We start from the raw sequence: 21766 nt of genomic DNA, 5'->3' as shown, positions 1-21766 counted from the left end.
GTTTTTAGAGAGGGACGGGAGGGGGAAAGAGAGGGAGAAAAACATCAATGTGTGGTTGCCTCTTCAGGGCCCCCTACAAAGGACCTGGCCTGCAACCCTAGGCATGTGCCCTGACTGGGAATTGAACCTGCAACCCTTTGGTTCACAGGCCGCTGCTCAATCCACTGAGCCACACCAGGTAGGGCTAACTCCTATGTTATATATAGGAGGTATATTGTCTAAGCATGGGTCCTAAAGTGAATTAGAGCAATGAAATTACCATCAGATCTAGAAATCATGCTGGAGATACTCCGTATTAGGTCTGTAATTTGAAACTATAATAACGGGACAGGGAGGAGACTAAGATGTGATAAAAGAAATAGGTGATTCCAGTAGTAGTTTTTTAAATTTATTTTTTATTTCTAAAAACATCTTTAGGCAGAGCCAAGAGGGAAATAAACATTTGGTATATCCCTTATTGTATGAAATAAATGTATTTTGGGCATAATTGAAAAAAAATCACTTTTTGTAAAGGCAATTCTAGCTTCCTGTTACCTTATAGTAAGACCTCAAAGAGATGTTTTCCTCATGAAAAGATTTCTTAATAGATTGAGTTGAGAACTTGGACAAATAAAGGACTAAGGTGGCTATCAGCCTGAACTGGAGTGGTGTTAGGGTAGGAAATACTCTGCAGCACTGCTGGTCTCAGAAACCTCCCGTTTGCTATACTTTACCTCTCGTGTTGTCTAAAAGACCAAAGAAATTCCTCTTAAAGTGGAGGTCTTTGACTCTATAACCTGAAGTTTTAAACATTTTGAAAATAAGTGTCGCATTCATTTGTCGATTCTTGTACGTGCCCCGACTGGGGATTTAACCCGCAACCTTGGCATATCTGAAGGATGCTCTAACCAGCTGAGCTATTTGGACAGGGTTCATTCCTTGTTTTTGATACAGATGCAGTCTTACATTTCACTATGAAAAAGCGAATATGGGTTGAACATGCCTTAATTTTAAGCTGAGTATACATGACATTAGGCTATATAAAATTGGCTTTTTTTCCTTTAAATTCCATTAAAATTCATGTGCTTTATCTAATACAAATACTAGCTAATATAGCAGCTAACATTTATTAAGCACTTACTGTGTGTTGGACATTCTATAATATTAAATGCTTAATATGTATTTATCATCTATAATTCTCACAATGGCTTTTGAATCGGGCTTTATAAAAAATTTTCAGGTGTCTGAAATCTGTTTATCCTACTCGAAAGAGGCCTCAGTTTTTATGTGGGGATTATCTCATCTATTTTTGGTTTATATCATTTGGGGTCCTTCTGTGTTTCTCCTTACCCTCTAGGGATAGAGGCTGGCCTATGCCAGATAGTGTTTTTGCTTGTGGGTCACAATTAGAGATCCCACCCAGAGCTGATCCCTGGTCTTTGGCTTGAGGATCTGGAAGAGACTTTTGCTTCTTCTATCGACTTGACTCTGAGGAAGTGAAATGGATTTATCAAAGTCATTTTGTCACTGTGCAGTTTCTGAAAATGAACAGAGAACAGAGCCTAGCCAAGAAGTGGAGAAAAACAGCCCTGATGATGCTCAAACCCTGACTGTGTCTGAAACAAGGCCTACATGGAGGATTTTTACTTATTTGTGTAAGCCAGGTGGAGTTGGATTTTCTATTACTTAAAACTGAAAGATCAACATTAATCATAGTGGCCAGCTGCAAACAACCCAAATGTCCTTTAACTGATGACTGTATTAACCTAATGTAGTATATTCACACAGGTGAATATTATTCAGCAATAAAAAGAATCAAATACTGTTACATAGTATAACATAGATGTACCTGAAGACATTATGCTAAATGAAAGAAGACAGTCATAAATAATCATATATTATATCATTCCATTGATTGAAATGTCTAGAATAGGAAAATCCATAGGAATGGAAAGTAGAGTAGTGATTGCCTGTGGGGTGGGGGGGATGGGGGTGATTGTTGATTAATATGAGTCTTTTTGGGCTGATGCAACTATTCTAAAATTGTGGTGATTGTTGTACAACTCTCTGAACCTGCTGAAAGTCAGTGAGTTGCATACTTTAAATGGGTGAATTATAAGTGACTAAAGCTGTTAGTTAAAAAATAAAAAAACAAAGAATTCTAGCAGATAACACTCTTATTCTCATTTTACAGGTGAGAAACCGAGGCACAGGAACTTTAAACAGTAGCCCATTGTTGAGAGCTGGTGAGTTCAGAGCTGGGATTCAGAACCAGTTGTCTGACTACCAAGTCCAAGTTTAGAGCTGTGTTTACTGCTTTTTTCAAAGATAAATAAGACTCATCCTTAATGGAATTTAGCAATTGCTTAATCTAACCTTTGCATTTTAGTGATGAGAACATTGAACCTCAGATAATTTGGTAACTTACTCAAGGTTGCCAAGTTAATTAGTGGCAGCCAGGGATTGATGATTTACTCAGAGACAGGCAAGTAAATGACTAACAGTGATAAAAAGTGGAAGAGATTGAAAGCAAACAGAAGTACAGGCATTGTGCTGTGTAAAATATGGGTAGGATCGGTTATTCTAATGACTAACCAAGGAATTTTTGTGGAGACCGTGACATTCTGAGGGAATAGCTGGTGAGCGGGTGTGAGTGTTGGGGAGAGAGTGAGATGTTCCGAAAGTCTCAGCGTACATGGGGAGTACACAGCAGGATGCAGACGGTGATTTGAGTGGAAGAATCCTGACACACCATCAAAGTAATGTGAGGGAATTCTGACCGTCTCTGTAAGCATTGGGGTCCATTGAAGATCTTTGAGGAACTGAGTAGCACAATCACCTATTTACGAAAGATAATGGGTGCTATGTGAAGGGTAGATTGAGATGGAGGCAGAAAGTGAAGATTTGGAGGTAAGTTTTAGCGTATTTTCACAGTGATCCAGGTGTGAGAGGATGGGTGATTGCGTGAGGAATGGAAGGGAGAGGTTGGATATGTGAGTGTCCACAGATGGAATTATTAGGACTTGGCAGGTGGTTAGAAGTGTGCTAGACTGAGTTAGCTGTGCCCTGCTTGCCATGTGTCCCTGGCGCCCAGCACTGTGCTGAATACATTTGTCTGAAGTAGAAGGGGAGGATTTTAACATAACATGACTTTGGATATCTCACTCTCTGACTTTGAAGATTTTGGTCTGTTAGTGACCACAGGAGAAGATGCAGGGTTGGGTAGGGAAGGAGGAAAAAAATGTAAGGAATTAGGGGGAGAGGCAGAATATTTGGATTTTGTTGAGTTTGAGATACTTGTGAGACACTCATACGGGGTTGTTGAGCTGGGGTATTGGGGTCTGTGACTCAGATGAGAAATAAGAGTCTGTCTTACATTTAGGAGTCAGTCATCTGCAGAAAGGTCATCACTGAAGCTGTGAGAATAAAGAGACAAAGACCACCCTGATCAGTGTGGCTCCGTTGGTTGTGTGTTGTCCCACAAAGGGAAAGGTTGCCCATTCATTCCCCGGTTAGGGCATGTGTCTGGGTTGCAGGTTTGGTCCCCGGTTGAGGTACGTATGAGAGGCAACCAATTGATACTTCTCTCTCACATTGATGTTTCTCTCTTTCTCTCTCTCCCTTCCTTTTTCTCTAAAAATAAGTAAATAAAATCCTAAAAATAGAGAGAGAGATAAGGTCCAAGGAGAAAACTTTAAGGATAACCTACATTTTGAAGGGGCAAGGGGAGGAGTAGCAGAGACACCTGAAGAGAACCATGTTATTAGTTCTTTCTCTGAAAGCAAAGAAGGGGACAGTGTCCCCTTCTTTTAGATGAATGTCGTATGCAACATAGGAGTAAATGAAGACTGGTTAAAAAGGTTATTGGACAAACTTATTTGGGTAATGGAGTGCTCCTTCTTGAGAATTGTGAGTTGTTTTTTTTAAGAAACTTTATTTTCCATTACCCTTATTTCCGTTCTGTTAAGAGTTTGTGGAAGACCAGCTTAAGATCACTCAGTGGTTGTTCCTACCCATTCAGTGGCCTGCACGGTGGGGGCTGCAGACCAGTCTCCAGTGGCAGGCTGAGCACTCCAGTCTTCAGTGCGAAACCGCTGAACAGGCACAGAGGGCACCTGCGCCTTCAGACCAGTCAGCGACCTCAGGCTGTGTGGCAGTGAACTCGGGAGCTGGAGCTGTCCATTCACCCTGAAGTTCCTCCTTGGTCACAGCCTTTTCAACAGTGGCCTACTCTTCCTTCTCAATCTCTTCAGGATCTCTGTAGCAGTAGAGATCAGAGGGGACCTCCCATGGGTGTTCACGGGAGATGGTGCTATGCATGTGCAGAACTTCCCAGGCCAGCATCCACCACATCAGACCCACTGAGTGACCCCCCTTGTTGCAAAGGATGGCAATGTCCACAGAGCCCAGAGGAGAGTGCGTTACACAGAGCAATGGTAGGGAGGTTAACATTGGACGCCTCCATGAGAGGCTGGTGGTCAGCCCTGGGATTGGTAACCACCAGAAGTCTCGGCTTCCGGGAGGCCTCCTGGATCTGGTTCCTGAAGGTGCCAGGAGTAAAGCAGCCGGCAACGGGAGTGGCTCCAGTGGCAGCAGCAGACTTCAGCACAGCTCGCTGGCCAGTGTTCCTGGACGATGTAACACTGACATCAGCGGGGTTCTCAGTGGCAACAACAGGACAGGCTTCCAGCAGAACTTCTTCCAGGTTCTCTGCAGATTTATGAGGTAGATGCCATCACTTTTCCTTTTGTAGATGTCCTGTTCCATTTGGGAGTCAAGGTTGGTGCTACCTAAGTAGGTGTCTGTGGAAGGATTTTGAGGACATCTCCTTGTTCATTTGCAGGACATCGAGGCCTCTGGACGTTGTGAAAGTTTCCTGTTAAGTTACATGGGAACTGAGAACAATGCTGTATGGACCCCTCTCTGGGTAGCGCAGAAAGGAGAGAATTGGGGATTTTTAATGCATGATTGTAAGTCTGGGGTAGGCTGCTAAGGAAGGGCAGATTAAAGAAATAAAATTAGTAATGGTGAACATTTATTGAACCTTCAGTGCCTGTTGGGCATCATGAAGTTCTGGACATGTTCTTCCACTAAATCCTAATAGTGACTCTAATAGGAAAGGTAAATGGAGAGAGTATTGTAAAATGGTATTTAGAATAAAGTTATTATCTGTCTTATTACAGATGGCAAAACTGAAACTGAGAAATTACCCTTTAGTCTAGATCATGCTGCTGCTGCTGCTTTTAGATTTTATTTATTTATTTTTAGAGAGAGGGAAAGGGAGGAAAAAAGAGGGAGAGAAACATCGATTGGCTGCCTCCCACATGCCCCCAACCAGGGACCTGGACCACAAAACCCAGGCATGTGCCCTGACTGGGAACTGAACCGGTGACCTTTCGGTTTGCAGACCTATACTCAGTCCACTGAGCCTTACCTGCCAGGGCTTTGAGCATCTTTTTAAGCCTAACTGTGCCTCGGTTTCCTCATTTGTATAACAGGATTAATTAAAATATCTCGTGGGGTTACTGTGAGGATTAAATAAGAATTCATGTGATATATTTAGCAGAACACCTGGACATATTAGGCCAGGTATTACTGAATAAATAATAACTTTAAGACTCTTTTCTTCCTGATTGAGTCTGTTCTGCTCTTTCTTTCTTGGGCTTTAGCCAGTATTTGGCCCTAGACTTTCACATGGATATTCATGAAGGATTCCTGATTACATAGGGCATTAAGGTATGGATATACTTCAATAGTATTATTACCACTGCCCCCCCATTACTTCATGACAAGCTCAAATATATTATTTTAAAGAAAACCTTTTGTTTTAAAAAATATATCACCCAATTGTACAGAACTAGTTTGGTTAGAAAATATTTCAAACTATTCTGTATCAAATAGTGACTTACTACGTCAAGCAGTTATAGTCTCATTGATACTACTATGTATCACTTGTATGGGATAATTTGAAAATGTTTTGGGCTTTCTAATTTTTTATTTGAAGGAAAGTTTTCAATTGCAATGTAATTTATTTTTTATGAATAATTGAGACCTTTGGGATGTCAGGTTAATGCATGTGACTTCTCCTAATAGTGCAAATGGCATACATAAAACCTCCTCTGAATTCTTATTGAAACCAGAGTTTGTTTTTATTGTGAAATGTACATGAGGAAGACATTATTTTAACCACTTTTAAGTTTACATACAGTTCATTGTCATTAAGTACATTCACATTGTTTTGCAATCATCACCACCGTCCATCTCCAGAACTTTTCAATCCCAGATTCATATTCTGTACTATCAGACACCAGAGTTTTGTTAAACATTTTCTTATGAGGCACTACTGTGAAAGCCATTTGATTTTTAATTTTTAAGATGACTGAGTTAAGATTTATTGCACTGCTACTTGTTAGAGTTGAAAAATACAAAGTGACTGTATGTATTGTTAAAATACATTTGTAGTACATATCTTTGTGAAGGTTCCCAGATATCTTAGTTCATATAAAATTTAAAAGAAAGTTTCAGTAGTAGCAAAATATCATGGATTCCTCTTCGGAGATGATTGTAAATAATTTATGCATTAAGAGTTCTAAGTTGTCTCTTAAAAAAAACATTTTGTTTATTTATTTTTATAGGGAGAGGAAGGGAGGCAGAAAGAGAGGGAGAGAAATATCGATATGAGAGAGAAGTATCTATTGGTTGCCTCTCACATGTGCCCAGACTGGGGACTGAACCTGCAACCCAGGCATGTACCCTTGACCGAGAATTGAACCAGCAACCCTTTCTATGGGGTGACACCTAACCAACTGAGCCACATCGGTCAGGGCTTCAGTTCTCTTTTAAAAAACCTGTATCAGATTTGGTTTACAGCCAGTTTTCTGTCATCTATGAGAACTAATTTATACATACTTTTTTTTTAATTGTGGAAAATAAACACTACCTAAAATTTACCATGTTATCCATTTTAAGTGTACAGTACAGAAGTGTTAACTGTATGCACATTTTTTAAAATCCTCACCTGAGGACAGGTTTTCATTGGTTTTAGAGAGAGAGGAAGGTCGGTGGGGAGAGAGATGTTAATGTGAGAGAGAAACATTGATTGGTTGCCTCCCAAATGCACCTCAATGTGGGATTGAACCCACAACCTAGGCATGCCCTGACTGGGAATTGAACTGGCAACCTTTTGGTGCATGGAACAATGCTCTAACCAACTGAACCATTCAGCCAGGACTGCATAGTTTTGTGTAACACAACTCTAGAACTTTTTCATGTTACAAAACCAGAACTCTACATCCGTTTAACCACAACTCCCTCTTCCCACTTCATTCTACCCGTGGCAAATCACCATTTACTTTCTAAGAGTGCCATAAAAAAATGAGCAGCAGAGCCCTGGATGGTGTGGCTTGGTTGGGTATCATCCTGCAAAGCGAAAGGTCGTGGGTTTGATTCCCAGTCAGGGCATATGCCTAGATTTAGGTTTGGTCCCGGGTTGGGGTGTACACGGAAGGCAACCAGTCGATGTTTCTCTCTCGCATTGATGTTTTCCTCCCATTGATGTTTGTCTCCCTCTCTTTGTCCCTTCCCTCGTCTCTCTGTAAAATCTATAAACGTGTCCTTGGGTGAGGATGAAGAAAAAAATAAACATTTGGTTATTTAAAAAGAACAGCAGAAATTTGAAGCTCCATTAATGCCTATAGCTGTGAGTTGGAATCTGGCTTTTGTGTTGTTTTTCGCAGTACTGGAGAGACATAGAGTTCATTGACCTCTCATGCAACACTTACTGGAGTGCTTTCTATATGCCAGGCACTGGGCAGAGGTGACAGAGAGCAGTCATTTTCCATTTGAAAGTTATGTGATAATCAGAATGATGTTCAGAATTATTCACTTTCCAGGACAGTGAAATGTTGCAGTTGAGAATATTAAAGCTACAGTTAAGAGTGGTTTAAAGTTTAATAAGAAGGTTGAAATAGTAACTGATGATGAAAAATATTCATTTCTTGAATGTTGTAAAAATTTTAAAACCCTGTGTGAGTCAACCCAGGAGGAAGTCCCCCCCCCCAGCTTTTAACACAGTAAATACTTTTAAAGATTTTATTTATTTATTTTTAGAGAGAGGGGAAGGGAGGGTAAAAGAGAGGGAGAGAAACAGTGATCTGTTGCCTTTCTTATGTGTCCCATTTTTAAGACTTAGGTAATGATAAAAGATTGTGTTTATCCTAATTATCATGAATTGTCCACACATTTACCATTTTGCAGCAGTGTTATTGAGACTCTTGTATCATCGAAGGCATCCTCGCAGGCTGCTTCTTTGACCTCTCACTGCCTCCCTGTGGTCTTCAGTTCATTAACTTGTGAAACATTTTACCCTCAAGGCCACTTGAGAGCAGGTTTAGGCTTGGGGAAAGTGTTTTCAGGACCCTTAGCAAAGGCTGGTTACACATTAAAAAAATATCATTTGTATTTGGGCTTCAGAAAATGAGTTTATTCCCTAGCCTGTTTTTGCCTCTGTCTGCCTTTTTCCTGTTCTATGCTTTTATACCATTTTATTATGCTGCCTCCTTTGTTGATTTGGAGCTTACCTGCTTTTCCACATCCAGGTCAAATCTATAGCTGGGGCATGTGGGAGCTGTGTGGGAGGATTAGGGAGAGTGTCTGAAGTTCCAACGAGAAGAGCCACATGTGGAAAAGGGCATGGAGTCAAGGGAACAAGACGATTCCACAAATAATTGGGTATGTCCAGAATTTAATGTCTTTGTGGGAAAGTGTTGGGAGATGAGACCAGGGTGCTAGGCAACGTTTATATTATGAAAGATCCTTTCTTATACCAGTGCGTTTAAAAATCTTATTACTGGGCTAAAACTCTTTTGGCCCTACCCCCAGAGTCCGGATCGCACTGAAGCTGGAGTGGATGACTATGGCTGGGTTTATGGGTATGGATGAGGCGAATGCAGATTTTGGAAGGCCTTGCAAGATGTGTGGCTTGAGCATCAGTAACTTTAAGATTCTTCATCAGGAAAGTGAATTTTCCAGAATGCATTGGAGTGACGAGAAATTTGAGGTAGTAAGGTAGGCTAAGAGGCTGTTATAGTAATATGAATTCAGCCTTATTCCAGAAATTATTTGAATTGGTGAGACTTAAGACTTTGGGCAAGTAGCAGTAGGAAAAGAAAGAATTTGAAAATGGAAACGAAACTCCTGACACATGGGATAAAGAGTATGAAAAATGAGGAGCTATAAGTTGTGTTAAATTACAGAATATGCTAAGTGATATTTGCATGAACAAAATTACAGTTTGCTTTACTTTAGGAAAGAAGTAAATTTTACATAATTTCCTTTTCGCACTTCTTGAAATCTTGTTCTCAAATTCTAATTTGTTACAGTTTCACTGTTTTGTTGAATGGTTTTATTATTCTGCTTTTATATACTACTACAAACCCTTTTGGAATTACGTAAGATGTGAAATAAATGATGCACATCTTATTTATTTGGCATATTTTAATAATAAAAATGTTGGGAATGAACCCATGTTTCTAATTCTGCTTTCGTTTTCTTCATACTTTGTCTCTGTTTTGGATTTTTACCATTGACTGACATGTAATTGACATACAGTAAATTGCACACATTTGTTAAGTCTCTGATGTATGAATACACCCATGAAACCATAACGGCAGTCTTGATTATAAACATTTCCACTACTCCCCCAAATTTTCTCCTGCCGCTTTGTAATCCTTCCCTTCTCTATCCTTTTATTTCCCAGTCCAGTTTATTGTACAACCACTGATCGTCTATCGTGTAGCTTAGTTTGCATTTTCTAAAATGTATGCAGTGGAGCCATATACATTATGTCTCCTGTTGAGTCTTGCCTTTTATTCAGCATATTTTTCTTGAGATTTATCCACTGTGTCAGTATTTTAATCCTTTTTCTTGCTGAGTGGGATCACATTGTATTGATATACCACAATTTGTTTATATTTGTTGATGGACCTTCATTTTCAATTTTTGGCTTTTATGTGGTGCCCTGCTGGTGTGGCTGGGATGGAGCATCGTCCCATAAACCCTCTCGTGGGTTTGATTCCCAATCAGGGCACATAACCTAGGTTGCGGGTTCAGTTCCCATTTGGGGCACTTGATATAGGCAACCAATTGATCTTACTCTCTCACATCGATGTTTCTCTCCCTCTCCCTCCCCTTCTCTCTAAAATTAATAAGCGTGTCCTCAGGTGAGGCTAAAAAAAAAAATCTGTGGTGAACATTTGTGTCTGTGTCTTTATATGGACATAGCTTTCATTGCTTTTGGGTAAATAGGGGTGGGATGACTGTATCATATAATAGATGTACCTTAATGTTTTTTCCGCAAATGCCAAATGTTTCCCAGAGTGGCTGCACCATTTTTTTCCCCTGCCAGATACGTTGAAGAGTGTCAGTTCCTTCATATCCCTGCCAACACTTGGCATAGCCTGTATTTTAAAAAAATTTTGGTGTTCTAATAGGTGTGTGGTGATATCTCATGGTTTAAATTTGCATTTTCTAATAACTAATGCTGCTGAGCATGTTTTCATGTGCTTATTTACTATCTTTAGATTTCCTTTGGGGCAGAATTCTGTTTAAATTTTTCAACAATTACAACAATTTGGGTTATTTGGTTATTATTGAGCTTTGAGAATTCTTCTCCATATTCTGGGTACAAATCCTTTATCAGTTACATGATTTACAAGCCATTCTACGGCTTGTCTTTTCATTTTCTTGATAATCTTTTGAAGAGCAGAAGCTCTTATTTTGATGAAGTTTCTAGTTTACCAAAATTTTCTCTTATGTATATGCTTTTGGTATTGATTTTAAGCTACCTGTGTCCAACGCAGTTTCACAAAGATAGTGTTACATTTTTTTCTGGACGTTTATAGTTTTAGCTTTTACTTTTTCCATTTTGTGCATGAAACACATCAATTAACTTTGTGGACCAAAGATCATTTTTTAAAAAACGGGTGTCCAATTTTCCAGAACTTTTTTTCCCCAGAAATTTTTATAGAGAATACTGTCCTTTCTGTATTGAATTGGTTTTTCACGTTGGTTGAAAATTAAGTGTGTTCTCTTTTTGGACTTGACTCTATTCTGTTGATCTTTTTGTCTTGATGCCACACTGTTTTGATTATTGTAGCTTTAATGACTCTTGATGCCAGGTGGTATAAGTCTTTTAGATTTGTCCTTTATCAAACTTTTTTTGTTTATTTTTATTTTATAATTCTAGGTCCTTTGTATTTCTCCATGAATTTTTGGATTGACTCATCAGTTTTTACCGAAAAGTGCTTATTTTGATTAGGATTGTGTTGAATCTATAGATACATTTGGAGAGAATAGAAATGTTCACAATATAGAGTCTCTGGTCCTTGCGCATGATATATTTCTACATTCATTTAAGTTGTCTTTAGTTTCTTTCAGCACCATTTTGTAATTTTCAGTGTACTACAGGTCTTGCACATCTTTTGTTAGATTTATCTGTAAGTATTTAATATTTTTGATGCTGTTATTACTGGTGTCTTTTTAAATTTCTGTTTTGTTACTTTATTATAATTACAGCTTACATAAATCATGGTCATAGTTCTGAATTCTAGAATTAAATTGGGATTTAAATTGTAGCTTTGCGGGTTTTTGTGTGACACAGATTGGGTAAAAATCAATCTCTGAACTTGTTTTCATCAGTAAAATGAAGAATGATTATAGGCAGTGTTTCTTGACTTTAGCACTACAGATGCCAGTCTTAGCTGCTCAGCCTGACAATGAAAAAGTATTCAGACATAGTGGGATGTCCATGGGCATTGGATGTGGCTGGTGAGAGGCATAAAAATCACCCCTAACTGGTTGAGAAGGCTGTGAGGGTTAATTTGATACATGTGAAGTGTTTAGAGTAGTAGTCCATGGCAGGCAATAATTGAATGACACTGTATCATACATTCTTCAAGTTGTTTACTCTAAATAAGAATAAACTTGGAAAGGATAGCCTTTGGAAAGAAATTATTTAATTATGTCTTAGAGTCCAGGGAAAGTTTGATAAATAATTCATTTCGGGTGCTTATACAGTTTGGCAAGGTATGTCTAATTACATCTCTGCATGGCAATCAGAAAGAAATAAGGAAATGAAGGATTATTAAGAAATTGGACTGGAGTCTTCATATCTTTATGGTGCGCTCATATACAATTCAGCAGTTATATTCAAAGAAATCATTCCAAGGAAGCAAGATATTTGAATTGTGTTCTATTAAAGCAGGTGATTAAAAAATCTATGCATGTAATCCACCATATCAATAAACTAAAGGAGAAAAATCACATGATCATATCAGCAAATGAAGGTGATGGAGCCTGGAAGACATGATGGTACCTAGAAAAGGAAGAGAAAAGGAAAGAAATATCAGGTTATACATGGCAGCTAAATGGGTTGTTTGTGATTATATTTATGAAAGACCCTCCCCAGCCTGGAAGTATTAGGGGAAAGTATTAGGGGAAACATATTTGAAGTAGCTGAGGTTCAAAAAACATGTGGAAGTAGAAACCATCAAAATTTGAATTATTGTTATGAATGTAATTCCTATTGATACCCACAGCCTGACTGCGAGACCTGGGAAAGCTTGTGTAATACATGGGAAGTTTTTCATAATTAAGATCCCACTTTTGTTACACATTTATTTCCACTCTTACTCCACGTGAGTTCTTCCAATTGCACTTTAAAAAAATTATATTTTATTGTTTATGCTATTACAGTTCTCCCAGATTTTACCCCTTTGTCCTCCTCCACCAGGTCCCCACACCCCACTTCCTCCGGCAATCTCCACACCATTGTCCATGTTATTGGTCCTGCACATATGTTCTTGCTACTGTATTCCCTGTGCTGTTATTTCCATCCCCATGACTATTCTGCAACTACCAGTTTGTACTTGTTAATCCCTTCACCTTTTTCACCCATCCCCCTGAACCCCCTTTTCATTGGGCAACCATCAAAACATTCTCTGTATCTATGATTCTGTTCCTGTTCTGCTTGTTTGTTTATTTTATTTTTTAGATTCAAAATTTTAAAAATATGCCAATGACTTTTTATATCATCAGAATATATCCAGGCTTAGTTATATGATTTCAGTGTTTTACATTTCTTGACCCTGGATAATTCTCTGCCATTTTGATTAACTTTTTAAAAAGATTTTATTTATTTATTTTCAGAGAGGGGAAGGGAGGGAGAAAGAGAGGGAGAGAAACATCAATGTGTGTTTGCCTCTCACATGCCCCCTACTGGGGACCTGGCCTGCAACCCAGGCATGTGCCCTGACTGGGAATCAAACCTGAGACCCCTTGGTTCTCAGGCTGGCACTCAATCCACTGAGCCACACCAGCCAGTGCTGATTCAGTTGTTGACAGATATGTGTTTATGCCATTCTGTTGTTCATATTTTTAATCTTATTTATTTTAAAGAAGACCCTTTAACATTTCATGCAATACTGGTTTAGTGGTGATGAGCTCCTTTTGCTTTTTCTTGTTTGGGAAGTTCTTTTTCTTTCCTTTGATTCTAAATGATAGCTTTGCTGGGTAGAGTAATCTTGGTTGTAGGTCCTTGCGTTTCATGACTTTGAATATGAATATTTTTTGCCAATCCCTCCTAGCCTGAAAAGTTTCTTTTGAGAAATCAGCTTACAAGTCTTATGGGGGATCCCTTGTAGGTAACGAACTGCCTTTCTCTTGTTGCTAAGATTCTCTCTTTGTATTTAACCTTCGGCCTTTTAATTATGATGTGTCTTTGAGTGGGCCTCTTTGGGTCCATCTTGTTTGGGACTCTCTGTGCTTCCTGGCCTTGTATGCCTATTTCTTTCACGAAGTCAAGGAAGTTTTCTGTCATTACTTTTTCAAATAGGTTTCTAATTTCTTGCTCTTTCTCTTCTCCTTCTGGCACCCCTATGATGTGAATGTTGTTATGTTTGAAGTTGTTCCAGAGGCTCCTTACACTATCTTCATTTTTTTGGATTCTTTCCTCTTTTTGCTGTTCTGATTGGTGGTTTTTTGCTTCCTTATGTTCCAAATCGCTGATACAATTCTGTTTCATCCACTCCACTGTTGATTCCCTATAAATTGTTCTTTATTTCATTTAGTGTATCCTTCATTTTGAATGGATCTTCTTTATTTTGTTGAAGTTCTCACTAAGTTCCTTGAGCATCCTATAACCAGTGTTTTGAAGGCTGCATCTGATAGGTTGCTTATCTCCATTTTCTTTAGTGCTTTTTCTACTGTTTTTCTGTTCCTTCATTTGGGCCATGTTTCTTTGTCTCCTTGTTTTGGCAGCCTCCTTGTGTTTGTTTTTATGAAGTATGTAGAGCTGCTACATCTTCCAGGCTTGATAGAGTGGCTTAATGTAGTAGGTGTCCTAGAGGGTGCAGTGGCACAGCCTCTCCTATTATCTAAGTTAGGGGGTGAAGGTGCACCCACTGTGTGGACTGTGTATACCGTCCTCTTGCAGTTGAGCCTTCGTTGCTGTCGGCATGTCCAAGGTCAGCCACATTGCCTGTGTTCTGTCTGGGGTCACACAGTATTATCTACAAAGTGATCTGCAGATGGTTGTGCTGGGATTGTTCTGGGTTTGGAGATGCCCAGGAGAGGCCAAACTGTGAACTGAGGCTATGTGCTGCTAGTGCCAGGCCTGGGGCACTTAAGTGAGAGATACAGGGCTCACCGAAATCAGGTGCTTCTTGTTTTGAGAGACTTTAGGAAAATCTGAAGCATGGGCCAAGACAAGCCATCTGTATGGAAAAGCCACAAGAAACAGCTTGGGTTGTCCTGAAAGTTGGGAGGGGTAGGGCATCAGGGTGGGGCATGGCCTCAGGGAATCACCAGGGTATGGCAAACAGTGTGAGGTAGGTTGATGGAGACTCATATATGGCGCCTGCCTGCTGGCCATGTGGGAGGAGGGCTCAGAAAAAGAACAGTGGTTTCTGCCTGCCTTTCTGTCTGGGAGAAAGCTGACCTCAAGCTCTTGCCCTGATGCTGGACAATTCAGTTCCTTCTCATATGTTTCTGATGCTTTTCAATCTGCTACCCTGGTGCTGGGTTCAGAGGGAGTGAGTCCAAGTAAGTCTGTGTATGGGCCCTTTAAGAAGAACTGCTCGGGATTCCATAAGTTTCTGTTTTCCTCAACCTCAATCCACACTGGTTTTTACAGCCAGAAGTTAGAGAGACTTAGCTTGTCACTGCAACCCTGGGCTGTGGGGCCTGGGGTGAGGCTACAGCCCCTTGCTCCTGAGATTTCCCCGCTGATTTTTATTCACTACATGAGGGTGTGAGACCAGCCCTTTCTGCATCTGTGCCCCTACTGCCAGTCTCGATGTGGTTTCTTCTTTAATTCCATAGTTGTAAAACTTCCATTCAGCTCAGTTTCTGACAGTTCTAAGTGATGGTTGTTCCATAGTTTAGTTTTAATTTTGATGGGTTATGTGAGGAGGCAGTTGTGTTTACTTATGCTGCCATCTTGACCAGAAGTGTCTCCAGTTGCACTCTTAAGTCCGTCTTTTCTATTGCCTCTGGGATAGGGAATGTGTTCATTGACTGTTATCTTTCCTTTATTTTTAATGCCTTTTTTTTCCCTAGCTCCTTTCTCGTATCCTATAAGCAGGTTTAATTAAATTGCTGCCATTTACAAAAAAATCTCACTCTATTTTACTTTGTGTAAGTAGTGGTTAAAAGTGAATTCTAGGGTCAGACTGCCTGGTTTTGAATGTAGTTCCATTATTTGCTAGCTATGTGTTCTTCAGCAAATTTTTAATGCTTCTGTGCCTACATTTCCTTACCTGTAAAAAGAGAATCATATACTATTCTTTATGGGTTATTGTGAAGATTAAATGTGTTAGTATTTGTAAAGCTTTTAGAACAGCTCCTGGAAGATAGTAAATACTTTATGTGTTTGTTATATAAAAAATAATTCATTAATAGGTCAATCCTTAACTTATGGTTTGTTAGAACTCTGAAGGTCAAAACATCCTCTTAATTACTAAATTTAATGAATTCTTAAGTTCTTAGCTAATTTGACCTTCTAGCAGCACTTGACACAGTAGACCGCAAGGTTCCTTTTGGAATTCTTTCTTTATTTCCTGGATACCTGTTTTCTGGTTCTTTTCATAACTTTCTGATATTTTCTGTGCAGTCCTATATAATTTCCTTCTGTTTCTGTCTTTGGTTCTCTTTCTGTCTTCATACTATAAAAAGACCCTCCATAGTTAAGAAAAAAAGAAATTGGACTGCTGTCTACTTTCTCTTATGTTACATATTTCTTATGTGGTTTTATTGCTTTATGTCAAGGGTTTTTGATTTCCTAAATATCAGTTACAAAAGTCATGTGTTTCAAAATACAATAACTTCACCTTGCCTGGGGGCATGTGTTGTTTCTTTGCTGTTCATCATTCATTATCTTCTGAATAGAACACCCTAATTTAATTTTTCTGAATCCTGCAGTATTGAGAATGCTAAGGGAAGTGCCAGTAGGGGGATGGAGGGTATCCTCAGTGCTTCCTTAGTCAGGAGGCAGGCACCTGACAATCTAAATGTGGTATTTCCTTCCTGGAATTTGAATCCTGTGCCAAGTGACTGGAGAACTGCCCTCCAGGAACAGGGTCCAAATGAGGCAGTGGAGGTTATCCAGGATGCTTACTTCCTAACCTTTTTGTTCCTAAATATTTAGCCTTCTCTTTAGTTCTGTGAGCTCCCATGTAACTTTCTAACTTTCTCCTCCTTTCTTTTCCCTGAATGAAGTTGGTTATAAAAAAGCATTAACACATGATGTAGCTTTAAAAACTTCTCCAAGGCTGAATTTATTAAATTAGTTTAGTAAAATTTTTATAAAGAGCATTACTAAGATATTTTCCACTCCGTTTTATATTAACTATAGTAAATATTAGATATGAAATAATATTCCAATATGAATTTAACCAGTAGGTGGCAACAAATCAATATCTGAATTTATTTTTAAGAACATTTCAGGAAAAAATAGTATAAGTCATAAACAAGGTACATTTATTTGATTTCTTCCAAAAATAAACATTTTGTGTTTGTGTCCTTTATATATTCTTCTTAACTTGAAAAATTGATACAAATTTTATTTTTATATGATTATTATAGTTCATTTTAAAGCTGTGATTGAGTTTTTACAGTTTTTTTATTGTATTTTTTCCATTACCATTTATTATCCTATATCCTCCTCCACCCCCTCCCTCACAATTACCACACTGTCCCTTTTCATGAGTTTTTTTCCTTTTCCTTTTTTTTTTTTTTTGCACTCCCTTCCCTGCACTCCCTTCAACACCCACTCCTCCCACCCCCTGGGGCTGTCAGCCTACTCTGTATCTGTGAGTCTGTCTTTATTTTGCTTGTGTGTTCAGTTCATTAATTTCCACATATGAGTGAAATCATGTGGTACTTATCTTTCTCTGACTGGCTTATTTCACTTAGTATAATGTTCTCCAGGTCCATCCATGATGTCTCAAATGTTAAAATTTTCTTTTCTCTTTTCCCTCCCTCCCTCCCTCCATCCTATCTTTCCTTCCTCCGTCCCTCCCTCCCTCCCTTCTTTCCTTCCTTCCTTCCTCTCTCTCTCTCTTTTTTTTTTACACTTGAGTACTAATTTCACTGTGTAAATGCACCATATCTGTTTTATCCACTCATCTACAGATGGACACTTGGGCTGCTTCCAAATCTTGCCTATTGTAAATAACACTGCAGTGAACATAGAGGTGCATATATTCTTTCTAATTAGTGTTTCAGGTTTCGTTGGATAAATTCCCAGAAGTGGAATTGCTGGGTCATAAGGCAGTTCCATTTTTAATTTTTTGAGGTAACTCCATAGTGCTTTCCACAGTGGCTGCACCAACCTGCATTCCCACCAGCAGTGCAGGAAGGTTCCCCTTTTCTCCACATCCTCACCAATGCTTGTTTGTTGATTTATTGATGATAGCCATTCAGACGAGAGTGTGGTGGTATCTGATTGTGACTTTAATTTGCATTTCTCTGATAATTAGTGATGTTGAGCATCTTTTCATATGTCTGTTGGTCAGCTGTATGTCCTCCTTGGAGAAGTGTCTGTTCAGGCCCTTTGCCCATTTTTTAATTGGATTGTTTGTTTCTTTGGTGTTGAGTTTTAAAAGTTCTTTATAAATTTTGGATATTAACTCCTTATCAGATGTAGCAGTGAATATGTTCTCCCATTCAGTGGGTTGTCTTTTTATTTTGTTGATGATTTCCTTTGCTGTGCAAAAACTTTTTAGTTTGATGTAGTCCTATTTGTTTACTTTTTCTTTTGTATTCTTAGTCTGAGGAGATACATCAGAAAAAATGTTGCTACAAGAAATGTCCAAGATTTTACTATTTTTTCTTCTAGGCTTTTTGTGGTTTTGAGTGTAACATTTAAGTCTTTAATCCATTTTGAGTTTATTATTGTGGCATAATAAGATGGTGCAATTTCATCTTTCTGTACATATCTATCCAATTTTCCCAACACTGTTTATTGAATAAACTATTTTTAGTCCATTGTTCATTTTTGCCTCCTTTGTCAAATATTAATTGACTATAAAGGCATGGGTTTATTTCTGGGCTCTCTATTTTATTCCATTGACCTATATGTCCGTTTTTATGTCAGTACCATGCTGTTTTGATTACCAAGGCCTCATAGTATAGTTTGATATTAGGTAGAGTGATTCCTCCAATTTTGTTCTTCTTTCTCAAGATTGCTCTTACTATTCAGGGTCTTTTGTGGTTCCATATACATTTTTGGAATATTTGTTCTAGTTCTGTGAAATATGCCATTGGTATCTTGATAGGAATTGCATTGAATCTGTAGATTGTTTTGGGTTGTATGGCCATTTTAATGATGTTAATTCTTCCTACTCATGAACATACTGTGTGCTTCCACTTGTTTGTATCCTCTTTAATTCCTTTCTTCAGTGTCTTAGAATTTTCTGAGTACAGGTCTTTTACATTCTTGATTGACGCGGATCCTGGCCCGCAGGATCCTGTGTTGTGGCTACAATAGACAAATACACATGGACTACCGAGTCCTGTGGAGGAAAAGGGACGGTGTGGCCACCCTCTCAAGAGGAGAATGCCCCGACCCTTGCTTTGGCAGGCTTTCATTGCTTTTCTGGGCACATTACAGTGAGGATGATCCTCATTTATTATGCACAGGTTTGCTTTAGGTGGTTACAGAAAACAAAGGAGAGGGTGTTGCTAATTACATAAAAGAGGAAGGATATTTGCAAATGTAAAGGGAAAAATGGTTAAGCTGGTTACACTGGTCCTTGGAAGGGTCAGCATAGATTTTAGAAAGTTACTTTAAAGATACACAGTAAACGTTTGCTGCCTCAATTCAGGGTGAGGGAGTTTTGAGGAACCTATCCATGGACGTGGGTCCTGCCCACAGAACCTCGCTCCCCACTGGCTTTTCCGAGTGGGGGCTGGGCCACATTCCCACGTTTGGAACGGTTTCCCATACTTGATTAAATTTATTCCTAGTTATTTTATTCTTTTTGAATCAATTGTGAATGGGATTGTTTTCTTAACCACCCTTTCTGACAGTTCATTATTAGCATATAAAAATATACCTGATTTCTGGATATCAATTTTGTGTCCTACTACTTTACTAAATTCATCGATCAGTTTTAGTAGGTTTTTTTAGTGGACTTTTTAGGGTTTTCTCTATAGAGTATCAGCAGATAATGACAGTTTTACTTCTCTTGTCTGGGAAGCTCTCTCTTTTTTTTTTTTTTTAATTGTATTTTTTGGGAAGCTCTTTATCTCTCCTTCACTTTTAAATGATAGCCTTGCTAGGTAAAGTAGCCTTTGTTGTAGGTCCTTGCTCTTCATCACTTTTAATATTTCATTCCAGTCCCTTTTGTCTTGAAATGTTTCTGTTGAGAAATCAGATGACTGACTGATTTCTGATAAAGGAGTTCCCTTATAGGTAACTAAGTGCCTTTCTCCCGCGACTTTTATGAATATCTCCTTGTCTTTAAGCTTTGCCATTTTAATTATGATGTGTCCTGGAGTGGGCCTGTTTGGGTCCATCTCATTTGGGACTCTGTGTGGTTCCTGGACGTCTGTGTCTTTTTCCTTCACGATTAGGGAACTTTTTGGTCAGTATTTCATCAAATAGGTTCTCAATCTCTTGCTCTCTATTTTCCTTCTGTTACCCTATAATGCAGATTTTGTTGTGCTTCATATTGTCCCAAAGTTCCTTTAAAATATCCTATTTTTAAAATTCTTTTCTCTTTTTGTTGCTCTCATGGGTATTTTTTTCTGCCTTATCTTCTGAATTGCTAATTTGATCCTCTGCTTCATTTAAACTACTGTTTACTCCTTCCAGTGTATTATTTCACATATTGTATTCATTATTTCCGACTGGTCCTTTTTAATGGTTTCTGTGTCCTTTTTCATGTTGTCGAGCATCTTTATTATTATTACTTTGAACTCTATATCTGATGGATCGCTTGCCTCCATTTCATTTAGCTCTTTTTCTGGAGAGTTCTCTTATTCTTTCCTTTGGGGTTTGTTTCTTTGTCTCCCCATTTTGGCTGCCTTTTAGTGTTTATTTCTATGTATTAGGTAGATCTGCAAAGACTCTGTTTGTAGGCCTGTGTCAAACACTGCCTATGGCTGTCCCTGGACAACCTGTTTGGAGCTATCATTGATCCACAGCTTGCGGCTCCCTCTGCTGGTCCTGGGTGTGTGTGGATACGGCCAAGCTGTGCACCTAGGCTGGCTGTTACCTGCACTGCTCCCAGGGGCAGGTCAGCAGTAGTCTCAAAGAACCCAGAGATCTGCCTCTTCTTGGAGGCTCTCAGGTTTAATTACTGAAAGAGCTTCTAGCTGTACTCCTTAGCAGAGCTTAAGCTCCACAGGGTGGGACAAGAGGGATAGTTCCACCCAAAGGAGCTATTCCTTCCCTTCAGGCTGGTGCCTTGGGGAGGGGAGTGTTCTTCCTGAGAAAGATGGCTTCTGTAGTATGGGGGAATGACTTAGCACAGGGATCCTGGCAGCTGACCCTTCAGCTCTCTCCCCAGAAACACAATCCCAGACTCTCTTCATGTGATTATAATTTGCTCTTCCATTGCTCCACTGGAGCCCAGGGTGAGTGGCTGTACACAAAATTCTGTGCTTTGGCTCTTTTAAGTGGTGGCTGCATCTCTAGCTGCCTCTGGCAGACAGAAACCCCACTGCTTTTCACAGCTCGATGTTAAGTAGGTGCCTTTACAAGTTCTGTTGCTCTAGGTTAGGGAGCCTGGCTTGGGATTTAGACCCCACACTTCTTAGTGGTAATGCTGCCCTTCCCCCCACCCCCCTCCTGGTCACTGAAATACCCCTCTGGAACTTCAGCTGCCTATGGGAACCCAGCCAGTGCTCTCGTGCCTCTACACTTCCTACCAGTCTTGATGTGGCTTCTTCTGTAAGTCCTTGGTTATAACCCTTCTCTCCAGCTAGTGTTCAGTTGGTTATTCAGGATCATTTTTATATAATTTAGTTGTAATTCCAGTCTCGTCCTAGGAGGAGGTTAGTGCAGTTTACACCTAATCCACTGCCATCTTGGATCTCTGTGATTGAGTTTTGATAGTTGGATGATTAATTTGTAGTTGTAGTTAAAAGCCAAGTGATTTGTTGTATACAAATAATCATTGTTTGGGGCATTGTTTTTTGCCTTGCTTAAGTATAAGTTTAATAATCATCTGGTTTATAAGTAGTATTATTTAACTAAATAAAAATAAGCTTATACTTAAAAAAA

At 39.1% G+C, this 21766-nt stretch overlaps 1 protein-coding gene across 14 annotated transcripts in view; it reads left to right on the top strand.

Annotated features, from left to right (window-relative positions):
* The window catches only part of SRPK2 (SRSF protein kinase 2), a 231135-nt gene that overhangs the window by 13576 nt on the left and 195793 nt on the right, over window positions 1–21766 (top strand). For 6 of the 14 annotated variants that reach the window (XM_053926878.2, XM_053926875.1, XM_053926869.1 and 3 more), the window contains exons 3-4: window positions 68–178; window positions 2174–2225. The exons of 5 other annotated variants lie outside the window; for them this stretch is intronic. In XM_053926878.2, the coding sequence (XP_053782853.1) occupies window positions 104–178; window positions 2174–2225 (127 nt within the window). In that variant the 5' untranslated portion in view covers window positions 68–103. Of the gene's footprint in view, window positions 1–67; window positions 179–2173; window positions 2226–2494; window positions 2890–8498; window positions 8710–21766 lie in introns of those variants that run through there. 3 more of the 14 variants (XM_071221680.1, XM_053926874.2, XM_053926873.2) reach the window with 3 other exon arrangements.

Source organism: Desmodus rotundus, chromosome 6, assembly GCF_022682495.2.
Source record: "Desmodus rotundus isolate HL8 chromosome 6, HLdesRot8A.1, whole genome shotgun sequence".
NCBI classification, from domain to species: Eukaryota; Metazoa; Chordata; class Mammalia; order Chiroptera; family Phyllostomidae; genus Desmodus; species Desmodus rotundus.
This window is presented reverse-complemented; position numbering and strand designations above follow the sequence as displayed.